General features: G+C 34.2%; 1 protein-coding gene across 2 annotated transcripts; it reads right to left on the reverse strand.

The window, feature by feature from the left end:
- Window positions 1-686: 686 nt before the first annotated feature.
- Window positions 687-8,777, reverse strand: LOC131636891 (folate-biopterin transporter 1, chloroplastic-like). 2 transcript variants are annotated; one of them, XM_058907485.1, is made up of 10 exons: window positions 8,442-8,777; window positions 7,786-8,012; window positions 7,224-7,288; window positions 6,942-7,104; window positions 5,551-5,699; window positions 5,203-5,457; window positions 4,917-5,085; window positions 4,732-4,824; window positions 1,145-1,439; window positions 687-1,065 (listed from the first exon to the last, which is right to left on the reverse strand). In XM_058907485.1, the coding sequence occupies exons 1-10, from the start codon at window positions 8,668-8,670 to the stop codon at window positions 1,061-1,063; spliced, it is 1,650 nt and encodes a 549-aa protein (XP_058763468.1). In that variant the 5' UTR covers window positions 8,671-8,777; the 3' UTR covers window positions 687-1,060. The 2 variants fall into 2 exon arrangements, with proteins under 2 accessions (XP_058763468.1, XP_058763467.1); XM_058907484.1 differs by having other exon boundaries at window positions 687-1,439; window positions 8,442-8,776.
- Window positions 8,778-24,985: the final 16,208 nt, after the last annotated feature.

Consider the following 24,985-nt stretch of genomic DNA (forward strand, 5'->3'; position numbering starts at 1 on the left):
ACCCAGACCTTATAAAGCCTAGTCTAGCATAGCCTATTTCTACCCCTAGTTAGGATTAAGCATACGCAGTTAGGATTAAGCATACGCAGTAGGTTATGGTTTTTTTTTTTTTTTTTTTTTGTATTTTGGGTGTTTTAAGTATAATTTTCTATACTTTGAGAACAATGTGTAGTATTATGGGGTGTTTTTTTTTAATTAATGCATTACCTTGTTTTATAATGTGCGTGTTCTTTTTAATCAAATTATGACACTGTTAGTCGGATTAAAATGACTTTGCATATAAGGAAGTTTTTGGAAATGCATATCTGAAATAAGATTGTTTAAATAGCATAAATGCACATCTTAATTGTGTTTCCGAAGATATATCTTCGAACACATATTTTTTGCAGATGCATCTACAGACCAATATTTGAAGAAAAAAATTCGGAAAGACTGTTTGATTTACGAATGATGAGCTGATTTTAGGTGTGTCTGAAGATATATCTCCGAAAACACCTAAGAACAATATTGAGTTTTGGGTTTTCAGGGTTCTGAGCCACACCCTATGAGAAAAGAAATTCATGATTGATGAGCATAAACCCAAAGATAATTACTTACTGTAAAACATGTAGCCTGTTATTTACTTTAGTTTAATAACAAAAGCTTGTAGAAACACGACAGAGAAGCCTAAAAAACATTAGCTTACATTGTTAAAAGATTATTGACTATTAAATACAAAGCTTTAGTCCTTACAAAGAAGTAAAAGGCCAAAAGTTTAAACAAAAGCGAAAAAGTATTCTACAAACTTACAAAATAAGCCCGTGAATGTTCATGAGGGACAGATACCTTGTTGTTAGTGGCTATAGCATTGTCTTGTGTCAATCCGAAGCATATTGTACAACATTGTCTCAAGGGTTCTTAACATTGCACTTTCGCCACAACCAAATGTTCTGAAGTGAATTTTGATCGTGTGTGACTAAAACATATAATCAAGATGGTTTAAAACAAGGCCCTTGCGGTAACTTTAGCACCATACTATATACAACAGGGGACTCTATCTGCACGTGGAAGTGATGTCTTTTTAATCTGCAAGCATTAAGAGCAAAACTTGGCTAAGACAGGCAACCCCTAGGAAGATCAGCAAAAAACTAGTAGGATTAATTACACTTCATTTCAGTTTTAGAATCGTCGTCCGTCAGATTATCATCAGGGTTGTCGCCAGGGAGAAGACCAAGAAGTGGCAGAGGCAATAATGAGCTAAGATTGCAGAGGATTATCAAAGCTGCCAAATTATCAAATTTGTCCTTGGTAATTCCAAATACTTGAGTCAGGCCTGCCCCTATTAATCCCCCAAGAACACTCCCTCCATTAGATACAGACATGAGAGTTGCGAAAAGAGTTGCTTCCATCCCCTCAGGACATAATCTTGCTGCTAACACGAGAACGGGCATGAAAGAAGCCTGAAATACAATAGCATTTAGGTGCAAGACAAATTTTGCACTAACAAATAATATTTAAGCTGAATGTTTGAATTAAAGCCTAAATTCACGCGGTGAATGACGATTTTCATGGCATAATTGGTATTAACTTTTTAGAAAATCTTAAAGATATCAGCATTGACTTGCCATTGTCAAAGCTTCAACCTAAACCCCTATAAATATTCTTTGAAAGAGAAAGATGAGCATCCTCAGGAAAATAGTTAAAGGATTTTTTTGTAAATAAAAAAAAAAAGCAAAGCAAAGCCAAATATAAAATATATTTCAGCATGAGGTGCCTTAAAAACCCATGGAGAACCATGTATTTCTAGCAAATAAGCTGTCTACTTAGAAAACTATATGTTCAAGTAAATTTCTTAGTCGTGAAATAAGTTATTGAGAAAAGGTGGAAGAGTTATTTTCACAAGCTATACATGATTTATCAAACTTTAATAGGATAAATCTTATAGAGGAAGATCAAAATAAAACCTTTTATAGTATATGAGAAGTAAAAATAATTTGAAGAGGATGGATAATGGCAAAGCAATTGGACCAAATAATATAGTTATTGAGATATAGAGACCAAAACCAGAGAGTGAAAAGAAAAGAAAAGTAATATTACTAAAATGGGAACGAATTACAATGAAAGCAAACTCTCTTCACTATCGAGAGTGTAAGACCCTGAGCTTACAGCCAAGATTCCAAGAAACTGCTAAAATCATTCACACTGATTTGTTCTTCCACACTAGCTTAATAACTGTGAATACTAATTTCAGCATAACCGAATTGCCCTTTTTTAGTCTATCTGGTATGCACCTTCTCACCCATTAACTATATGTCCTTGAATTTCCCCCACAACCCCCATTGTTCCATCAACCAGCCCAACATTTGTCTCAGTACAGACACAGCCTTGTCTTCAAGACTGAATGTTGGAAATTGGCTTCTTATAGTGAATTCGTATTTCAGAGTAGCATGTTCCAAGCTTTTAAGCTTACACTTTATCACTCATTTATTAGTGATGTCAGCCTCCCTTATTTGTCTAGTTGCCAACATAGACTCGAGATCAACCTCATCGTTGATCCCTCTGGTAATTGCAGCTCAACAGGATAGGACCCCACTTCTCTTTAAAGCCGAGCAACATGGACTGTTGAATGGATCCTAGAAGCTTAGGTGAGTTGCAGTTTACAAGCTAAGGATCAAAATACTGTGGGGGATACTTTAGGATCATTTTCTTGCCACATAATGCTGTCATTATGTGGCCTGAACTTCAAGAAAACTCATTCTCCAATTGCAAAGGACTGTCACATCTATGTTTATATGTGAACTTCTTCATTCCACACCTTCCTCGCTCTAAAGTGCACTTTAGTTGCCGAGGAGTCTGTAAGACTTGCAGTTATGGGAGTTACGAGAAGTTATTATGGCAGTTGTACTATTTAATTTTAGGAATAAATAGGGAAAGGATAGGAGATGGCAATCCACATGAGGCACTGAATCTCATAAAGACGGTTTCAACCGCTCGCATTATATAAAGCTCAACACGCATCATTTCAGGTATTCTTTCATTCATACACTCATACTACTTTCTCACTCATTCAATGACTTGAGTGTTGTAGTGTTAATTTTACAGGTCCATCATCGCTCCGCTATACCGGAAGCTCACTCCATCGAACCAGAACTCCATTCCATTAGATCTCTACCAATATTTGGTTCCATTTCGGAACAGTGGTGATGTCTGTGAGAATCAACTTCTGATTCTCACGAATTTTCATGAAGAACCACCATCTCTTCCCCACGCTTTCAAATTACCGATCTTTTCTCTTTCAGCTCACCGATCTTTCCTCTTTAAAAGCGGCGATCTCTTCTTTGTACATATCGTCAATCCAATTCCCACTATCATGGCAGCAGCAAAAGCCACTAGCTCAGCCACTGCACGCAACGCCAACGCCGTGACTACTGCTGCAACCAACTCTCCTGATCTGATGAGGGAGGTTCCACTTCCCTCAGACATTGACCCCGCACCGAATCAGCGGAACTGTGTTAGGGCTTTAAAGAGATGAAAAAAATGCCAAGGTCAGCACGCTTCTCTTGTACTCACACCAGTACTAGAATACTTTGACGTAAGCCCAATTCACCGAGAGCAGTTGTGAAGAGGCAATTGCCAGATGATTTATAACTCCCACCTCGAAGTCATTAAAAGGGAGGCGGAAACCAATCAAGGAAAACAAACATTCGTGAAGAGGGATGACACGCCCATCATATCCGGGTGAAGTGGATAAAAGAAAGGGTGCTTTAGTTCTATTTAGAATTAAATGGTTTGTTGTTATGACATATTTCATGAAGGATATCATGGCCTTGTATGATCTAGTATTAAAGAAAAAAGCTTTTGTCGTTGTTTAGTATAATTAACTTCAAAGATGAACAATATAAACTTTCTCAATGGTTTTGTTGTAACTTCAAACTAAGCATATAAAAGCAATGCTACAAAAAGCACTTCCAATACCAAAATTATCCTGAATATCTAACATTGCAAAGAAAATATTAAACTTTGACTGCATAGGCAGAAATATGGAAGGATTAGCTCAAACAGAGAAAGACAAATGAAATACTAGAAACCTCTTTATTTTTATTTAACTTATGGTAAACACAAGAAACCTACTCCCCCTTCATCCCTAATTATAAGATTCTTTCACTTTTTCTTTGTCCCTTAATATAAGATCATTTTCAAAATTTTGCATGCCTTAATGATTTCTTCATAAAAATTGCCCCTATTTAATTTATCATTGAGAAATGTAACTCTCTCTTATAATATCAATAATTGTAGGGGTGAATATGTAAAAGTAACACATTTTTGACAAATTTGTCAGTACAACTACTTTTCTTAATATCCATAATTATTTTTAGAGGGTCTTATAATAAGGGCGGAAGGATTAGTTAATAACAATATGAGGTACTCCCTCCGTCTCTTATTACAAGACCCCTGTAAATTTCATAGGTATTAAGAAAAGTGGTGTAGCAATAAATTTGTAAGAATTGTGTGTTTCTATTACATAATTATCCCAACAATTAATGATATAATAGGAGAGAGAAAACAAATTTGGGTTTTTCAAGTATATATATTTATTAGGGGTATTGCTGAGAAAAAGTCATTAATGCTTGTGAAAATTTGGAAAAGGGTCTAATAAAAAGAATATAGAAAGTGGGTTTTATAATTAGCGAGTTGCAGTATGTATTCCATAGCAAGCATTAAATAACTAGTATAAATGGAGAAAATGATAACCTGACTCAAAACAGTGAGAATTAATGAATCACCAATTGCAAACCACTCATCGCTTATTCCAAACTTCCGGTTTAGTCCGGTAACCAGGAAAACCTGATAAAAGATGTTCAAAACATGAGAAAGATATTAGAACAGCCTCCTCAAATTAAAACTACAAACATACATCTAAAATTCTAAATACTAGCCTGAGTCATTCCAAGAGCGGAACCAAAAATGGTAGTCCAGAGAAATATTTTACGCAGAGGAACATTCTTCAGAAATCCATTATAAAGTCCAACACCAAGCAGAGATGCAATCGAGGTAACAAGCTTGACACGTCCTAAGAACTCGGGGGTAAAACCAAGAGAATTTGTGCTGAAATGGATAAGAAATTACTTTGAAATAAATGATGTGTTGATAAGCAAAAATCATGAGGTAGAACTTATTGAAAATGGGAAATGATAATTATAAATATTTACAGAATGGACATACTTAAAGTAGAACATAGCAGAGTCAGACTGCGGGGTTGCTTGCCACAAGAAAATAAATAATGTGGGAAGAAAAATACTGGGTTGTCGTACAGAAACCCACAGCTGAATAATGCTCTGTTTTGAACTTTCCAAAAACTCGGGCTGGGCAAACGAAAAAGCTTGCCCTCTGGCAGTACCAAGCGTAGGTTGTTCTTTTACAAGAACAGCAACTGCAGATGTTAACAGTGGAAGCAATGCTGTGACACCAAAAACAAACCTGGACCGTAGTGTTATTAGAAAACATTAGAAGGGAAAAGTTACTGCTATCAGTAATCAGAAGTACTTTGATTCACAAACTTCTTCCCAGTACCTTGCTCCGTATGCCTCCAGCAAAGACCCACTGAAATAGGAGCTCACAATTCCACCAAAAGCTGAAGAACCCCAACATAAAGACTGAAGAGATCCCGAAGTGCTTTGTGACTCGCCACGCGCTCTTTCCACAACCATTGAATCTACAACCTAAAATATAGTTCAGTCTCTGATAGTTCTCTGAGAAATTTTAATCTATAGAAGACGGATTGAAATGTTTTAAAAAGCAAGACAAAATACATTGAAAATAAATGAAATGTTGGTTTGTGTCTGTTTCTGAAGCACAAAGAAGGAGACGACAAAGCCATAGAGGTCCTTTAATAATAATTCAGTGCATAAAAGTGAAGATAATATTCACTTTATTGATTCTGAATGATACAGGAGGAATATGATTTACTACTGCACCATTGCTAAATTATAAGACAGAGACAATAACAAACCAGAGCACAGGCTCCTCAAAGAGGTCAGGATATCTACCTGCTACCTTTGCCAACTAAGTGGTTATTTTCAAATACAACATATGACATAACTGCCTAAACACACACTGCATACTTAAAGTAAAAACATAACTTGAACTTCCTCCTATCAGTTATTTCTATCCACTCCTCAGGCCTCTCATGTCCCAGTTCCACTAGCAATATCCTCCTTTTTTGATTTAGACTTTTGTGATGTCCTAACAAATTACTACTAAAAATTCCAATTAAAAAAAAATTAATTATATGTGATACATATTATGGTGCACTCTCAAGGAATCTAATGGCTACTTCGCATAATGAATGAAAATAAACCAACCCAAGCAATTTATGCACGTATTTTGGTAAAAGAAATTTTATATACATCTCAACAAGTAAATTGTGATTCAGTGCACAGACACTTTAATTTAGTAACCCCACATAGGTGTGACTTTGCATGCTTGGTATTGATGAGCATAAACATTATCCATGGTTAAAAGATTCCGGGAGAAAAACATTATGTTTGAACTACTAAGAGCACCCACATCCATACTACTCATGTTGGTGGTATAAATGGGTCTAATCCAATATAATATATTATTTTACACTTTTCAATTATTTAAACCACTCAACTATATTTTCTAAATATCCATACCACTCATCTAAAACTTTAACATGGGTCCCACAAAATTCACAATATATTTCAAATTTATATTTTTTGCAACGGTACCAATTTTAATTTAAATTTTTTGTAATTATTTTAATCTAAAAAACTACTGTAAACCAATAAATAAATTGAAAGCCATCGTTGCTTTTCTTGGATACGTAGTTGTTTAATGCCACAACATTTTCATTCAAGTATCCATGCTACTCTGACAATAATGGTACAGGTAGACAAATGCAACTAGCGATATTTATGCTCTAAGTAAGAGACACTCACAACATCCGAGAACGCAACAGAAAGAGATCCGAGAAGTATGCAAATAGCTGCACTATATTTGTTGTCAACAGAAGTAGCCATCAGACTCCATGAGAGTGCACCAAGCAGCCCTGATAAAACTAGGTATGACCTTCTCCGATAACCAAAAAGGGGGATAGAATCGCTGCATGTCATAACACCAGCTTCAGTAATTAAACTTTTACCCACAGGGGAGACAAAAGATGAAAATATAATGAATATCCTGCATGAGGAAGAGGGAAAAGTGATACAGTTTAAACTTACCTAATAAAACCATACAGAGGTTTGACAAGCCATGGAAACGCAGAAATTCCAGAAATCACGGCTGCCTAGTCAATATATGTAACATGTCAGTCCTTCAAATGTTGGTGTTAATTAATTCAATCAAAAAAGGAAAATGAGTAGAGTTGCAAGAACATTCTATATCTTTTAGGGTTTTACATCGTGATATTACTATCGTTTCTTAGAATATCTTAAAGTATTTCTTCAGGCGATCGTGCAGAATCTGTTCCAATATCTAATTATAGTACCTGATTTGCTTCCACATTTGACATTTGATAAGGATCAATTAAAGTAGGTTAGTGTTTTATCTTTTGTGTCACATCGTATCTTATCAACATCATATATATATATAAGACAGGATAATATTATGCATAATCTCTATTGTCTCAATATCTTCTCCCTTTACTAAATCCCAATAACAAACACAAGCAAAGGCTCACATCAATTGATTACACCTTCGATCAGATACAAGAGCAAAAGCTATCAAATAAAAAAATAATCAAAAGATGTGTGAATCACATGAGTGTTAGTTAAGAATGCAAACCTCAGCAGGATCCAGATGCAAACCATCCTTTAAATAAAAGCTGACAGCCAACCTTGCAAGTCCTAAAACACCTTGAACAAAGTATACCATCGCAACAGCAGCAGTATCCGGGGATAAATCAACCCCAAACACTGTACTGTATCTGTTCTTTCGAAGCGCATTTTTACTAGTGGAAGAGGAAGCCTCTAGGTCTGTCTCAGTTGTCAATGTATCACCTTTTCCCGCACCTGCCACAAAATTTAACAATGCTGCCAATAATTTCCTTTCTAAAACATAATGACTAAACTCCTTGGGAACAATAAAGACTTCAAATCTAAAACAAACAATAGTTTCAATTCCTTAAGTTGTTTTCAGCATATTTTTATAAAAGCACGCCAGAATAGCTTATGAAAGCAGCTTAAAGCTTATAATTCGACTTTATTTTATCTTGCTATAGAAATAGCTTATACATTAGCAGTTATAAGCTATTATATCTTGAATCAAGAACTGCACCGTGCATTAATCAATCACTAAGGAAAAAAAAAACTTCTTACAGCGAAAAACAGTAGTATCAATCCATCATCTCAAAATTTGAAGCATTGTAAGCAACTTCAACATGAAATCCAATTCAAAAACAGATAAACATTAAACAGAGGAGAATTATGAATTTCACTTACCGGTACGAGAACCTAATAATGCGTCGCTATCATCGGTGCTGATTCGGAAAGCTGATGCCGACCTCGGAACGGTGCCGGACATTTCAGTTCCCGGCAGTTTCCGATGCGTTCTCCGGCGGTTTGGCGGTGAACGAGCGACGATCGGTGTGTGGCGTAGGTTGGAGGTGTAGAAATTGGGAAATTTGGAGGGTAATAATGGTATTAAAGAGAAAAAATAAACACAAGTCATTTTTTTATTAATTGTTTAAATTAAATTAAGGAGCTAAAAACTTCAAACATTGGTGGTGATTATTTAATTGCTACTGTAAGTGTTTAGTCATCAGGTATTCTATACTGTTCACCCTGAAGTTCAAGTCATTCACAATTTCACACAGTGTTCCGTATTAATTTATGTTTATTCGGTATATAATAATGGTGGTGGTGCTTAGAGTTGGACAGGTCAATCTACTTTCAAGAGCCTTCTAATCTTCAGAAATAAGTCGACTTTTATTTCAAAATATGTATTAACTTTCATGGTTTAATTTAAAGTAATATGAAATATTTTCTCTAAAATATATCAAAAATCGTTTTAATTGCTTAAATTATACAGAAATGTTATTTTTACACTAAATCTTACACCTACACCGTATGTACGGACGACACTGTTCATGTACGGGCGACATTGTTCATGTACGAACGAATAATATTCATGTACGGATAGATACTATTCATGTACGAACGTTTATTTTTAATACCTGAACACGCATTAACCAACTTCATTACTGCATTAACCAAGTTTTTACACTACATTAACCAAGTTTGATGACTGCTAAAAAATATTTTTAATACCTGGATGTTGCATTAACCAACTTTATTGCCGAATTAACCAAGTTTTTACACTGCATTAACCAAATTTAGTGACTGTTAAAAATTATTTTTAATACCTGGATGTTGCATTAACCAACTTCATTACTGCATTAACCAAATTTTTACACTGCATTAACCAAATTTAGTGACTACTGTAAATTACTGTTGGGTGTAAGTATTGATGTAACAATTAGGTGTATGAATAGCATTACTCTAAAATATATTCTTTAAACAATTATCTTTCAAATATCTTTTTATTTATATTTTTGTCTCATATTAATGTTTCTTAATAGAAATTGATATGACACGTCGTGTGACATATTTTTTTATGATAAGAAATATATGGTAACTAGTAACTAACCCGTGCGTGTGTACGGGTTCTGGTATGTGACGCGCATCTGTTTCAGATATACATTTTTTAATAGAAAAATATCTGATACCTGTTAAAAAATAATAATTGAATGTATAGAAATATGTCTGGTACACGTGAAAAAATAATAATTGAATGTATAGAAAAGTGTCTGGTACCCGTGAAAAATTAATAATTGAATGTATAGAAAAATGTCTGGTACCCGTAAAAAAAATTAATTAAATGTATAAAAAAATGTCTGGTACCCGTAAAAACATTTAGATCGATAAAAAATTTTAATATAAAATATGTGAATAATAGAAGATAAAAAATTGTGTAATTGATCATATAACTGTAATGTCTATCGTATTTGACGTGCATTTGTTTTTATCTTAAATTAAAAATAATTTTAAAATAAAAATATTAGTAACATAAATAATTAAAATACACCACATGTTTATCGTATTTGAATTCATACATTATTTTAAATATATTTTATTTTATTTTTTTAATTGTACAAAAAATACAATAACACATGAGTTCCTATGAATAGGGGTGCTCAAAACCAAACCAACCCAATAGAAAACCGCAAACCAAACCAAACCAAACCGAAACCGCAAAAAACCGCATTTGGTTCGGATTAGTTTGGGTCATTTTTTAACAAAACCGCATGGTTCGGTTCGGTTCGCGGTTTGTATTTTGTAAACCGAATCAAACCGCATTATGTTACAACCTAAAATTTACTTAACTCACATCCAACCCAAACTTAAACCTATTATACATTAGCCTTATGATTACGAACAATTTTCTCATTCTTATACATATAATTTCAGTCTTGATCTTCTCAAATCTCTAATAACATTATCGCACCTTCTTTGCCACATACGTCTTCTCTCTTCTTCTATAGTCTCTGTACTCTCTTATATTCTTTCTTTTTCAACTTCTCATTTTTATGCAAATGTTCTGTATTTCAGTTTCATTTTTATCGCACATCTTCTTATCTAATCTCTCAACACTTTTTTTTTCTTTTTCACCTTCACTAATCTTTCGTCTCTTCAATTTTTTGTTTCATTATAATAATTTTTATATTATTTTATGCTATTATTTTATGTTTAATATTCCACTTTTGTCTAATTTAATTGTTACATATTAAATGGAAATTGTTGTCAAGATATGACGAGTTTTGTTGTTATTTCATAGTGTATGAATGTCTAAATACAAAATTATATTGTCATCTATATGTGTATGTATGGCTCAATAAAATATTTGTAAAAAACCGAACCAACCGAGCCGAACCAAACCGCATTAGTTTGGTTTGGTTTGGTTCAGATTTTTTTTAAAAGCCAACCGAACTAAACCAAACCGCACTATTTTTCTCTTGCGGTTCGGATGATTTTTTTCGTCAAAACCGCCCAAACCGCACCGCGAGCACCCCTACCTATGAATGCTGGTCTGAATACTCGTGCGTTCCAACGGGTAAGGGTGTGTTGCGACAGATGTTCATAAAATATAATAAAAATGGATAGAAACCTGTGCGTTTGCACGGGTTCTGGTACAGGAGGCGCATTTGTTTCAAATAACTTCATGTCCCGTTAATAATCAATATTTTGATCAATAACTTCATGTACCTGTGTATAATAGAATAAATATTAAAAATTTAAGAATTAAAAGATAAAATCTGAGTTTGATTTGTATAAATTTTATTTTTTTAATATTTTTATGTGTATTGCATCCTATTCTAAATAACTAAATGCTTAATTTCTTTTAATAATATTCTATAATATTTATTTATTTATTTAAATTACAAATATTTTATATTTAGAAATAATTTATTATATTTTAAATATATAACTAAATAATTACATATACATTCAATTTAGTTGTAAATTATTTTAAAAATGTTATAACAAAGTGACGTGATGATGAGAAATAATTTAGTAATCATAAAATTATTTTTACATTAAAAACATATACTCTTAAAAGACCATGAGAGTTTACTACAATTAAATCTAGCTCACTTATAAAATAGCAGTACAAAATGTTATTTGTAAGTTTTCAAGACCTACAGCATAAGTTTTCCAACATCCTCATCAGCTTTCATAATCTTAAACTAAGCTTATAGAAGTTCTGAAACTCAACTTAAATTGCTTTATCAAACCATCTTTCTCAACAATTTGTACTAATGCTTAATGTCTAATTACCAAAAGCACTATATTAAAACAAAATAGCACAAAAAGTACAAAGTTACATCAGTGTTATATACACCAGGCCAAAAGCAAAAACAAACCAAATAAATAACAGTTACACCAAAGTTGCCTTTTCATAACACAATATAACCACATCCTTAAAAAATAAAAACATAACTACACCCAATGACAACTGCTATACTTGAAACACATACTTAGAAATAACACCTATATGCATCAAATGACATTCCTCATACCACCAGCTGCTCCAAACAACGAAGTTTACGCGTTGAGATCATCAATACAACAACCAGAAACAACATCGCACAACAGAAAATCGGCGATACACTGCAGCACCACAAAATAAAATAAAAAACAGGACAAAAGTGATTGATTGCTTGAGTCTGCACAGAGGCTAGAGCGGACCACAGCGGACAACCAAAAAATGCATAAAAAAACACCTACAGAAACATATATAGCTTTTCATATTATCGATGATGCAACTACTGCCACCGCCCTCCCAAGAACAGAAACCATCTAAGAATTAGGAAAGCTGATCCATTAACCCCTCGAAGAATTAGCAGCCTTGAGTCCACATAAGTTCCACACACAACCTTTGACAGATCATAGGTATTGTCTTGCTTCAGATATAACTGTCTCCCAGCTCTTAGTGTAAATGAAGAGTTCACCTGCAGTTAGCAGAGTTTTCAACAACCTTAAATTAAACACGAAACTCACAGAAGAACATGAAAGTGAGAAGAAACTGAGTCAAAGAATTTGAACGGAGAATTTCAGGCAATCGAGATTTGTGATTCAAATCTTCCTTATGATACAACACAAGGAAGGACATGATAAGAAGGACCGTCGCACCCGCACCCATTATCACGCCCCTTTGAGTTCTCTCTCCCTGCATGTTCCATAAACCAAATAATTACCAGAGCAAAAGAGATAAAGAGAATGTCAAACCTGTACACATTTTCCATAGATCAGCAGTACGCATTTTTCACGGATTTGTATGTACAGGCGAGGGATATCATAATTCAAAAGAGCACATACCATAATAGTTTCCATCGACCTCGAGCACGTCGAACTGCATCACTTAAAAGGAAGTTTAATTAGCATTACGACGGCACTGTAGTGAACCAACATACATGTGGCACTATAATTTGTTATGTTGGACTCATTTTCGATTTAAAAAAAATCTGTTTTGAAAATATATAGTGCCACTATCAAAATATATAGTGCCACTATTAAGGAAAATTAAAATAATTTACTCTAATATAATATTTAACAAAAAGATTGAGTCCCACAATTACCTTGAAACCACACATGATGCCATGTCTGTGTTGACTTTCCACCAATACTAAACTATGAAATGATCATTCTCCATCCAAAATATATATAAAAGAATAAGCTAGTTTTGACACGAATGAAAAAGTTTCGGTGTAGAAATGAAGAACCTTATCGACGTGTTTTCCAGCGATATTCTGAGACACCGTATGAATAAAAAATCAACATCCACAAATTTAAAATAGAAAAACTAAGAAAATCATTGGATTGGAACTTTCATCGAACACTTTGCAAACAACTCATTTCATTAGTGACTGAACATGGCTCTTCAGAAGTTACATGAGAAGAAGACTTAAATAGAGGTGGGTACCTCCTTTTCTTGTTTGGCACACCTGCTACTAAATAATCAAATTGATTATGAAGTTTCTTTGCACAACACTAATATGTAATAGATGAATAATAACATAACCAAATGTATCCAAATAATAGCCATGGAAACTAAATTATGCATATAAATGTGTTATTAGGAAAATACCTTCAGAATCAAATATTGTATGCCCTCCTTGCTAAACCTCAGTGGCATACTTCTAATGACTTAAATTGCTTTCTTTGTTGCCCTTAGATCAAAATAAGAAATCATTACATTCACGATGCTTTCAAGCCACATAAATAGTTTTGAGATTTCTTTATTTCTGCAAGTTTTTGGGAAACATGAACAAACCTTTATGATAGCAAGTTTTTAAATGACTAAAACTCTAAAACATTAAACAGAATTGAAATTTTCTCATAACCCATTATTGAAAATTATAACTTATACCATTGTAATTTTAGTTGATAAAACACTTCAACCATTTCGAATCCATCCACAGCCACTCTCGTCGCCGGAAACGTTTAGCCGCCACCATAGATATATCATTGCAAAACTGCACACGTCGTAAAAAAAAACATATCCATCAGAAACATATGATAGTAGTAATAACTCACCATATTTAACATATGGTCACCATTCAAACCTACACCACCATCTCCTTCATCAACCTGTAACCACACCAACAACAAATCAACAAACAGCAATCACCTTCAACACAAAAAATACAATAATATAACAAACCAACAAAGACAATACCTTCAATATCATTTGAGAGGAAATAATAATAATTTCAGATCTATAATAATAATAATTTTAGATAAATAATAATTAGTTCAGATCTTGCACTTTCTACATAAGTTGAAAATGTCATAGATAAACCTTTCTGATTTCGGCCACCACCACACTCGTCGACGGAAACCCGTTTCTACCACCACCACCACACTAATCGCCGGTAACCTGTTGTTGCCACCATAGATCTGAATGTTAAAAGCAACTGGTGAAAACATTATTCATATTTTTGTTACAAAGATGAAAAGAACAACATACCTCCATTTGGCCAATAGTAGCATCAAAACCCTAACCACAAAATCATGATATCAACCACAATCACAAAAACCCTAACCACAAAATCATCATATAAACCACAAAATCATCATATAAACCACAAAACACTAACCACAATATCTAAACAGTATCTTTAAACAGAAATCCAAAAAAACATGATAACCGTGTCGGTTTCGTTTTGGGAAATGAAGAAGATGATGAAGAAAAGGGGAAATGAAGAGGAAGAAAGCAGAAAATATATTAGAGGGAGACGGAGGGAGGAAGGTGGAAGACGAACATGTGTTAGAGGGAGGAGGAGGGAGGAAGGTGGAAGAAGAAGAAATCAGAGAAAGAGAGATTTTTCAGATTTTAGGTAGCAAAATGATTTGACATGTTGAGTATAGTAGTAAGCATAGTTGTGTTTTCAATGACAATAGCTTTTGTTTTTTTCCAAGAAGCTCACACGGATACGTTTTGAAGAGAGTAACATTATTAAGCAGCAAAGAAATGAAAAGAAGCTATCCACGTGGAGGCATAAAAAAGCAAAGGGGCATTCTGGTCCTTTCCAGAACATCTAACTTTCTTATATTGTAGATGACGAATGGCAAAGCATGTCACGTGACAATATTTACTATTTTATACTGTTAATATTGATCAAATATATAATAACGATAAATTTGTTACTAAATTCATAGATAAGATGAACATCATACTTAAACTAACAAAATGGTTGTTATTTTGTCGTTAACTCATTCATTAAATTTGTGACTAATTCAAACACAACATTCTTAAAAAAAACATTCTAAAGAAATGTTTATAATGTACACCAATCTCCTAAAGGATTGTCACGTCCAACTACGATGTAAATAAGGTCTTGATAGACCAAAAAAACTCGTGTGACATAATGTACACCAATCTCCTTGAAAACTTGCAATTGACTCGAGAAAAGTTTATTTCCAATAAAGGAAATGTTCCCAAAGGGTTCAATGGATCAATATGGGAGTTTTGGGTTATGAGCAATTGATGATGTCTTTAGAAAGGAAGGAAACCAAAAAGACGATGATGAGACATTTTTTTGGCGATCGATTACAAGTCAACTTATAACTACATAATCGGTCGCCCAACACTGACTCCTCTAGTGGTTGTATCCTCGAAGGTTCACTTAAAGTCGAAGCACCACTCTAACTAGGACATGGTTTCCACTATGGAAGTTGTTCATGAAGAACAATGTGATGACTTCCCCAAAGCTGATCGGGAGAAATCGCAGTGTATTTAGAGTTTTTCTGTTAGATTGTGGATCCCTTTTTTCTTCAATGAGGTCTCTCTTTTATAGTTCTCTTTGTGAGACAAAGGTAGCCAATTCCATAAATAAGTATTCATGACCCAAGACGAATACATAATATAAATAAATGTGATTAGGAACCGTTCTGAGGAACGGTGGCAGAGTGTTTTGATGATTTTACGACAAACATTTTAGAAAATCCTCTTGGGTGTTGACTTGGCCAGAGAGCTCTTTATGAGTTTGTGGCTCGCATTCAGAGCATTTTAATGGGCGTTGATGCGGTCAGAGAGCTCTCTATGAGTTTGCGGCAGGCTTTCAGAGTGCTTTGATAAGCATTGATGCGACCGGAGAGCTACCAATGAGTTCGCGACAGGCATTCAAAGCTCTTTGATGGGAATTTATGGAGTCGAAGAGCTCTTTATAAGTTTGTGTCAGGCGTTCAGAGCGCTTTATGATAACGCAAAATTATATCGTTTATTGACTTGATTCACATGAATTGTTTTACCATTTTTATTTAATTATGTTATATTATGCCAGTATTACTATCGCATTTCAGGTATATGCTAACTAAGAGCCTAAATATAAAGAAGAGGAAGAAATGGGAAGAAAATGGCCAAAGGTTACACTTCTGCTAAATAGCAGAAGTGTCTGTATAATTCTACAAAGCAGAAGACTGTGCCGCCTGGCACAACCCTTCACCCCGCCCGGCACAGAAGTAAAGTGTGCCCCTCGGCACACACGCTGTTACGCACGGCACAGTCGAGAAATTCATTAAACCAGAAAGTATCCACGAATAGAAGCCCAGTTCTCCTAATTTATGAAGCCCAGTTCCTCCAACTTCCCATTATCTCCATCTTCCTCCAACTTCCCGCAACTTCTGACATGATACAAAAAGTAACTTCCATTGGTTTTTCACTATAAAAAGGGACGAACATTCACATTTCAGATCATCCAAGTTTTTATGCGTGGAAGCGCTGTTCAAAGATTTTAGGAAGAAAATTACATTTGTAAAAGTGGTAGTTTCTCACATTGAGGAACTACCACACCATTAGTATTAGGCTTATAATTTATGTAACGCATGGATCAAAGCTTGCCGGCATAATTGAAGTTAAATTCCAGTTTCTTTATTTCGGTCTTCTTCAAGTTCATATGTATTGCTTTATAATTATTATTGTTATTTTAATTGCCAAATTTGTCGTAATTGCAATTGTTATATTTAATGCATTTTCATCTAGTGATATGTTTTGCTAAATTGTTTTGAGTCTGGTATGTGAGGACAGTCGTCTCCAACGGGACTGGGTAATTATTATGTTGGCGTAATTATTATTATTATAAAATTATGTCTTGGTTTATGTTTTTAATATTAATTTAGGTGACCTTATCACGAGAGTGAAAGGTTACCTACCTTGATTTCGTCACGAGAGTGAGAGATCTATTAAGGTTCGAACCGGCACTACGAGAGCGTGAGGGTTGAACCAGATAGTAAAAACTAGGCATTAATCATAAACACATCGAGAGCGCTTTAGGATTAATTAGAACTTGTTTAGTTTTCAAGACGTGTTCCTTGATTTAACTGGGCGAGCGAGAGCAAAATCCTACGGTTAAGGAGCGTGACTTTATTCAAAACCACGAGAGTGTGAGGTTTAGTCTTTAAGTTAATATTTTCTATTAAATATGTTGTTGACATTTTTATAAGCCAACGAGTTATAGAGTCTCTGACGTATGCGGAATACACATTCTGGTCTCTGTTCTCTTATATTTATCTTAATCTTAGTTTTATTTCAGTTTTAGTTCTTAGTTTCCCCTTAATCAAACATTCATTCTTCTTAGCTTTACAAAGCAACAATAGATTATAGTCTATGTTGTTAATCTCAGAAAGCGGTGCAGAACGGTCAACCTAAAAATGAGAGCGGCGCGGGCGCTATGTCATCAACGCATACACTAAAAAATAAATATTTTAATAGCTGAAAACATACCAACAGTAATATTAAAACAGCTAATATTATTAATAAAATAATTTCAAATACATAATATATTAATAAAAGTAATATTATTAAACTATATTAATAAAAGTAATATTAAAACAACTAATAAAGTCACATATGTTAGTATTAACGAAATAGCTAATGTCTAGTGAAACAGCTAATTCCTAGTGAAGCGGCTAATAAAGTAATAATACAATAATAAAAATAATAATCATTTGTCAGATTCACTCACATGCTTTTACAAAAGTAAAGTTCAGAAAATGTTTACTTAATCACGTGACATAGAAAACGCCAAAATAAAGAAACAGAGCATTAAAAAAAATCAAAGCAACACTATAAAGTTGAACAAGGAATGAAAGAGAGAAGAAAGCAAACTTATTTCTTCTTCTTCTTTTTCCAAATATGCGACATCAGAAAAATCGGCCGCTTTCGCCGCATCTGACCGGCGATCGCGGCTGCTTCAGCCGCACCCGACCCGCTTCTTCCTGTTGCACCGAACCGACACAACCGGAAGCGGCCTGGTGATTTTTTCCGCTTCGCGCTGCGATTAACAACATAAATTATAGTAGATTGACATTGGTCTCTGTGGGTTCGACAATCTTTTATATTACTTCAATACATCCGTGCGCTTGCGGACGCATCACTTTGATGGGCTTTGACGCAGGCGGAGAACTTTTTATGAGTTCGCGGTGTGTGTTCAGAACACTTTGATGGGCGCATACACGACCGAAGAGCTCTCTATGAGTTCGCGGCAGGCTTTAGAGCGCTTTGATGAGCGTTGACGCGGTGCCCTGGGCTGAAGTCTTGGGTTAAATCACAGAGAGCCGCTATGGGGAAAGGAAGGGCTCTTCCTTTCTTGCATGTCTATGTATAAATTTTGAAAAAGAGGGGATCTTCCTGCCCACACAAGAGAAAGAAGTGAAGCCTATTATTTACAATGAATTTTAAAAGAGCTTTTAGAGGAGTTACACTATAGTCCAAAAATAAAACAGGTAAAGTGTAAAGGTCGTGGGTTAGATCCCCATGTAGATCCTATTTGGAATTATTAAATGGAGAAAAACACCTTTCCCCTTGGTTTAGAAACAAAATTGGTGGGTACAACACAATTGAGTTTATTAAATCTAAGACAAAATACTCTTTTTGGTCCCTTAAGTATACCTCGGGGTCCATCTGGTCCCTTATCTTTACAAATTTTTAAAGTGATCCTTTAATTGTTCAAAAAGGTCCACGTTAGTCCTTTCCATCCAATTTTTACTAACAGTGTCAGCTTTTGCTTGTGTAGCCTCTGACGTGTCGCTGATTTGGCGTATGATAATTGTAGCTCAAGTGGTAGCAGGAATTGCTATGAATATGTACTTAACCCCTAGGTACATGGTTCGATTCCTGCGGGAGGCAAAAACAATATTTCCTGGGCAGCCGGTAAGCGGACCTAGGGGGGATTATTGATTAAGCCAGTAACATGCTCGGTTGGCCGACACGGTTGATGCGTGCAGCGGATATCGGGGTGTTACAATAATTATACTATTAACTAAAATTCAATAAAATCTCAAAAAATTTGTCTTAGACCTGGATTCGAATCAGGTACATGGTGGTCACCATAGATGTTACTTTACCACTGAGAAATTTTTATTTTTGTGATTAAATTTACTAACCAAATTTATTAATTCTCTTTTTTTTTTTGGGTTTCTTCAAAGTTCCTCATCCTGTTCCTCAATTTGGGTTTCAACAATGGGGTTTTAACCACTAGAGTTTCACTGTATAAATCCTCACTTGTTAGAATCAAAAAACCTAATTTCAAAATCCTAATTGCATAAACCTAATTGTAAAATGATGAGTATAAAATTACATTGCTTCTTCTCCTTCCACTATGAGACGAAACTCTCTGATTACAATCTCTTCAAAAACTGCTCACAGAAAAACTATTTGCAAATTAAAAATCTCAAAATCTTAACCAAATCTTCTTTGCCCATCGCTTCTCCTGTTCCACAACCGCCGACACCAAAACATATTCTCTCCCCTCCTTAAGAACATGAACTTAGTGTTGATGTTCCCGTCGACAAAATTTACGCTATCGCCGTTGTTGAAAAGAGTGAAGAAATAAAGGGGATTGAAGCCTTTTACTTAGAGGAAAACAGACGGAAAGAAATAAAGGGGATTGTTCTTGCATATCTCTGATTTTTGTTATAGCTTTTACGATTTTGAGTTGTGCTTGAGGAATTGGAATCGAAACCGAGTTTTAGTTAGAAATTTTGAGTGATTGTTGTTGATGTTTTTGTGTGGTTTTAAGATGTGTTTTGGTTTGAACGGATCAAATTGTTGTTACAAATAAAAAAATCAATAAAATGCATTTGAAACCCAAGAAAGTATATTATAAATTTAGGGCCTTAGGGTTCATGATGTTGAAATCCAGATTGAAGAAGAAAAAGATTAAAAGTATATATATATATATATATATATATATATATATATATATATATATATATCATTTGTAAATGAAATTACAAAAGGTGAAGAGGTGTAGTGGTAAACATGTTGTGCTACAATCAATATGACCTTTTTGAACAATTAAAGGACCACTTTGAAATTTTTTAAAGATAAGGGACCAAAAAGGATATTTTGCCTAAATCTAATGTGGATGGTTTATTTCACTAAACTCTAACTGTATATATAACAAATCAAAGTTGGTTAGGAAAATTATTATATGAACAATTATGTTATATTTGAAGAGCATTTTATACTAATGAATGATTTTGAAGCATTCAGTAACTCATCATTTATCTCTCGTTCTTTCATGGTTAAAATCTCTTCAATGTTTCAAGTTCTTTATTCAACACTTTATTTTTCTACTAATTCATTCTTGAAAGCATAGAATTTGATGTTTTGAAAAATGAACAAATACGGAAGAAAGTTGAACAAAAACTAGAAGTATTGGAGAGATTTTAATGATAAAAGAACATAAGATAAATAACGAGTTGCAAAATTCTAGAAAATCATTAATCACTGTAAGATGTAACACCCTTCTAAACCCCACATATAATTTATGAATAAATTAATTAAAACAAGCCACACAAAGGTGTCACACTTTATAAAAGCCACATAAGTATCCTGCCCTATAACACGGGTTACACAAATTAAGATTCAAACTTTTGAAACACACGCATTCATGATGTTTATACAGTATCAGTTCTCATACAATAACATCGCAGCAGAATCATCTTCATTTATTGAAATTCTGGCAATTGCAATACAAATGTCTCAACATAAAACATAAATGTCATAACAAATGCTATAACATCACCTGCTGGCAGAAAAAACGTTTACCGAAATAGAAACTATGCAGAGTTAAATTGTAGAAGGTAAAAGAACATGATCAATTGTTAACCCAGTTCGGTGCGACTCACCTACTCCGGGGCTACCAAGCCAAGAAGGAAATCCACTATAATATTATTAGTTCAAAGCCTAAAAAGCCCCAATTTAAAACTTATCACCTAATCACTACTTCTATGCAATTTCTACCTAGGAACCTCCTAGATACGAGACCCCCTGTCACTTCCCACAATCACCTTAGTGATAAGATCAGTCACAATCCCAAGAACTATACCAAAGAACCTAATAGAAGATTACACTTCCAATAAATAATACTTAGTTTTGCTTAAAATCTTCCACCAAGAATAATACTCAACTATTTTGCTTAAAATTCTCAAGAGTGAGAACAATCAATCTACCTCAATGTATCAGAAGATACATGAGTGACATACAAAAAAACCACGAAAACCTTAAAGGAATCCCAAAACCTAAACCCTTATTTTGCACCCACTAGTTTCTATAATAAATGTTAGATCCATGGATCTAACATTTATGCAAACTATAAAACCATGGATCTAACATTTATTATATAACAAAACACACTTTGAAACATTTTGAATATAGTTCAACAACTTGCTTCCAAAATAAACAACATATAGTTTAGGAAATTCAAACATTAACCCTAATCCGATGTTACATGATTAAAGACGAAACCACTACAAAAACAATAACTAAAGAATGTATCCATAACTAGCTTCCACTTACTTCCACGAAATCTACTTTTGAGTATCTGCATGTTACCCACGTAGAGGCAATGTTTAAACAGAAGGGGTGAGTAATCATAATCAATTATAAAAGACATAAGAGAAGGTAGATTGCAACATTAATATACAACTAATCCACAATATCAACATATCATAAAATCACACCCATAACATCATAAATATCACTCATACAACTTCCATCACTCGAATCAACGTATACTCACATAACTTCTTAAGGACCATTACACCAAATAGTATCAACAAAATTATGCAATGTCACATAAAATTCTATGCAAACAACACTAACTCAATGCATGTGGTACCAAGTTATTAATGCAAAGGTTCATTTTTCTCCCTGCTCCACCACCATAGGATACATGATCTGCCACTATAGAATCTGGTTCACTATTAAATCGGAGCACATCACAAAAATCGTTACCGCCACCATGGGTATCACTTCACTAATTCCCCACCATAGGAAATTAGCTACTCACACTCGAACCACCATTATAAGATCGACGCCACATCATAATTAGAACTGAAGTTCCGACAACATGGATGCATGAACTCTCAACATGCAACGATAATAATAACTCACATATGCTCGACCTTGGCTAGTCAAATGTGTCATCAACAACATTCTCATCATCAATATAACACACACACACACACACACACACATATATATATATATATATATATATATATTTGGACATGCAACATCATTAAGAGATCGTTATAATATCACCGTCAATATCAACACCATAGCATCCACCAACATCAACATCACAACAACAATATCAATCTTCATCATCATAACACAATAGTATCACAACGATGCAATAACTCATTAACAGAACATATAAACAATCAAATTTAAAAACATAATAGACATAGGAATAATACCTAAACAATTCACCTATCTCTATCATGTTATCACTACGAGTGTTACCTTCCTAACACTTAAAATAGAGCGTCGTTTGAATACACGGTTAAAAAGTTACAGTAAAAATCGTCGAAAGATAAACAAGTTTCAAGTTCAACATTTCTTTCAAATATCAAAGGAGTCAACTAATTATCATGACCAGCCTCTGGAAAAAACTTAATTTGATAGTAATTCACATTAGCTTCCCAACCTTCGAATGGTATTCGATTTGGACTTACAGAACCAAAGTTATGGCCAAAATGATTTCACAGTATAAAATCCATAGAGCTATTACGGCTACCCGTAATGGCTGTTATGACCCGTAATACTCCCAGTCCAGAATTTTATTTTTCGCACGCCTCTGGTACCAGAATTCAGAGGGCTGCTCCGGCCACCCGTAATAGCTTTTACCGACCGTAATAGAGCCCAGAAACCCATTTTTTCATGCAATTTTGTGCGATCTCTCTTATTTTTCCGCCTTTCAACAAACCCTAAGTTTTGACCTCCAACAACCCCAAAACATATCATATCATATGGCACATGAATCGAGGGAAATAAACACATTATAACATCAATTCATCATCTCTAAATCACCATTAACACACTTAAAGTCACAACCTTCAAACATCAATCAATGGCATAATATCATCAATCTATCATTCTAATTCACATCAATCAACATAATTCATTAAACAACAACATCATCATCAAGGTTTTCATAACACAACATATGTATATAAATCATCATCAAGATTTCACCAATTTCATAAAAATTCATGTTTGACGTACTAGATCTTTGAAGAAGAAGTGAAAGAAGATGATTTGGGTCTCTTAACAAGAAACAAGCATCTTAAACACATATCATCTTCGTATTGAAGATGATTTGGGTTGGTGGCTCTCATTGTTTAGGACTTTCTTGTTGGCTCTTTTGTTAAGGGTTCTTCGTTAGGGTCCTGTTTGTGTTGTTTAAAAAAGTGAAACTGAATGCTGCAATCTAAAGCTATATATATATATATATATATATATATATATATATATATATATATATATATATATATATATATATATATATATATATATATCAGAGAAACAAATTTCAACTCAGTTGAAAAACAAAATCGAGGTAAAAAAAGGCATATTTTTAGATTAAAAATAAATAATGTGTACACCAAACTAGTTTACCCCTCAATTTTCATAAAATCCGACGGAATAAAAATAAAATATTCAGAAAGGCGCCACTTTTAATGAAATAAAAACATAATCTGATACTGCTGGAATTCGAAACATGTACATTGAACTAGTTTACCTCTTGGTTTTCATTATAAACCGATGGAGACTGAGGTACTTGGCATATGGTAACAAGTGTGGCTCAGATTAGTTTTACCGGACCTCATTGTGAGCGTCAATTGTACTTGATAAGAAATTACAAATAGGGTAGCCTGTGTTTATAGGGATGTCTATGTTGTTTTCATGTATTTTGACGGCATTTAGGACTATAGAGAGGTGAGAAGCTATATATGTATGTTTCTGTGGAAATTTGGATTTTTTTTCCTTCAACCCTAAAACTGAGATAATTATAGAGGCTCCTTGAGTCTGGGTCATAAAACTAAGGAGCGACTTACTCCGACTCCATAACTAGGAAACATGGAGAGAGTGGGTTCCACCCTTCCTTAAATCATGGGGGGATGATTTCTCTATTAGAGTATCCCCTTTTGTCAGCATTTATGGGGACATGTCGCTTCCCATGTTTTAATAAGTGGGTAAGTGACAAGTTATTTCAGACGATCCAACCCCAATATGAGCATGCTATTACATACCATAGGCGATAAGTGGCCAACTTCAGACGACTTAGGACACTACTAATATGCTCGCTTGGCACTATTATGTATGACTTATATTGTTTCCCTTTGGATTGTCTTCTCTTGCACCTAATGAGATTATTTCATTTACACACATGTTGGCCAATAACACATGACTAGACAACGAGCCAATAAAACTAAGAGGTTGTTCAACTTATACTCTAATATGGCGTCAAACTAGTAACTTAGGATAAATATGCTCTACTTTCAAATGACATAACAATTTATACTCCGACATTTGTCTATTTAGACAATCATATTAGTCCCATGTAAACCCTTGAAAACTCTTATAAAAGAAACAATAAAATGTCAAATCAAAATACACACTTTTTATATAA

The sequence above is a fragment of the Vicia villosa genome, unplaced genomic scaffold (assembly GCF_029867415.1).
Source record: "Vicia villosa cultivar HV-30 ecotype Madison, WI unplaced genomic scaffold, Vvil1.0 ctg.001848F_1_1, whole genome shotgun sequence".
Lineage (NCBI taxonomy): Eukaryota > Viridiplantae > Streptophyta > Magnoliopsida > Fabales > Fabaceae > Vicia > Vicia villosa.

Excerpts from the sequence above, each read along its gene's own strand:
- LOC131636891 (XM_058907484.1), bottom strand. The coding sequence starts at position 8,670 with ATGACTTGTGTTTATTTTTTCTCTTTAATACCATTATTACCCTCCAAA. Across the intron at positions 5,458-5,550 it reads CTGGAGGCATACGGAGCAAG|GTTTGTTTTTGGTGTCACAG; the intron begins GTACTGGGAAGA and ends ACTACGGTCCAG. Across the intron at positions 4,825-4,916 it reads CCGCTCTTGGAATGACTCAG|GTTTTCCTGGTTACCGGACT; the intron begins GCTAGTATTTAG and ends ATCTTTTATCAG.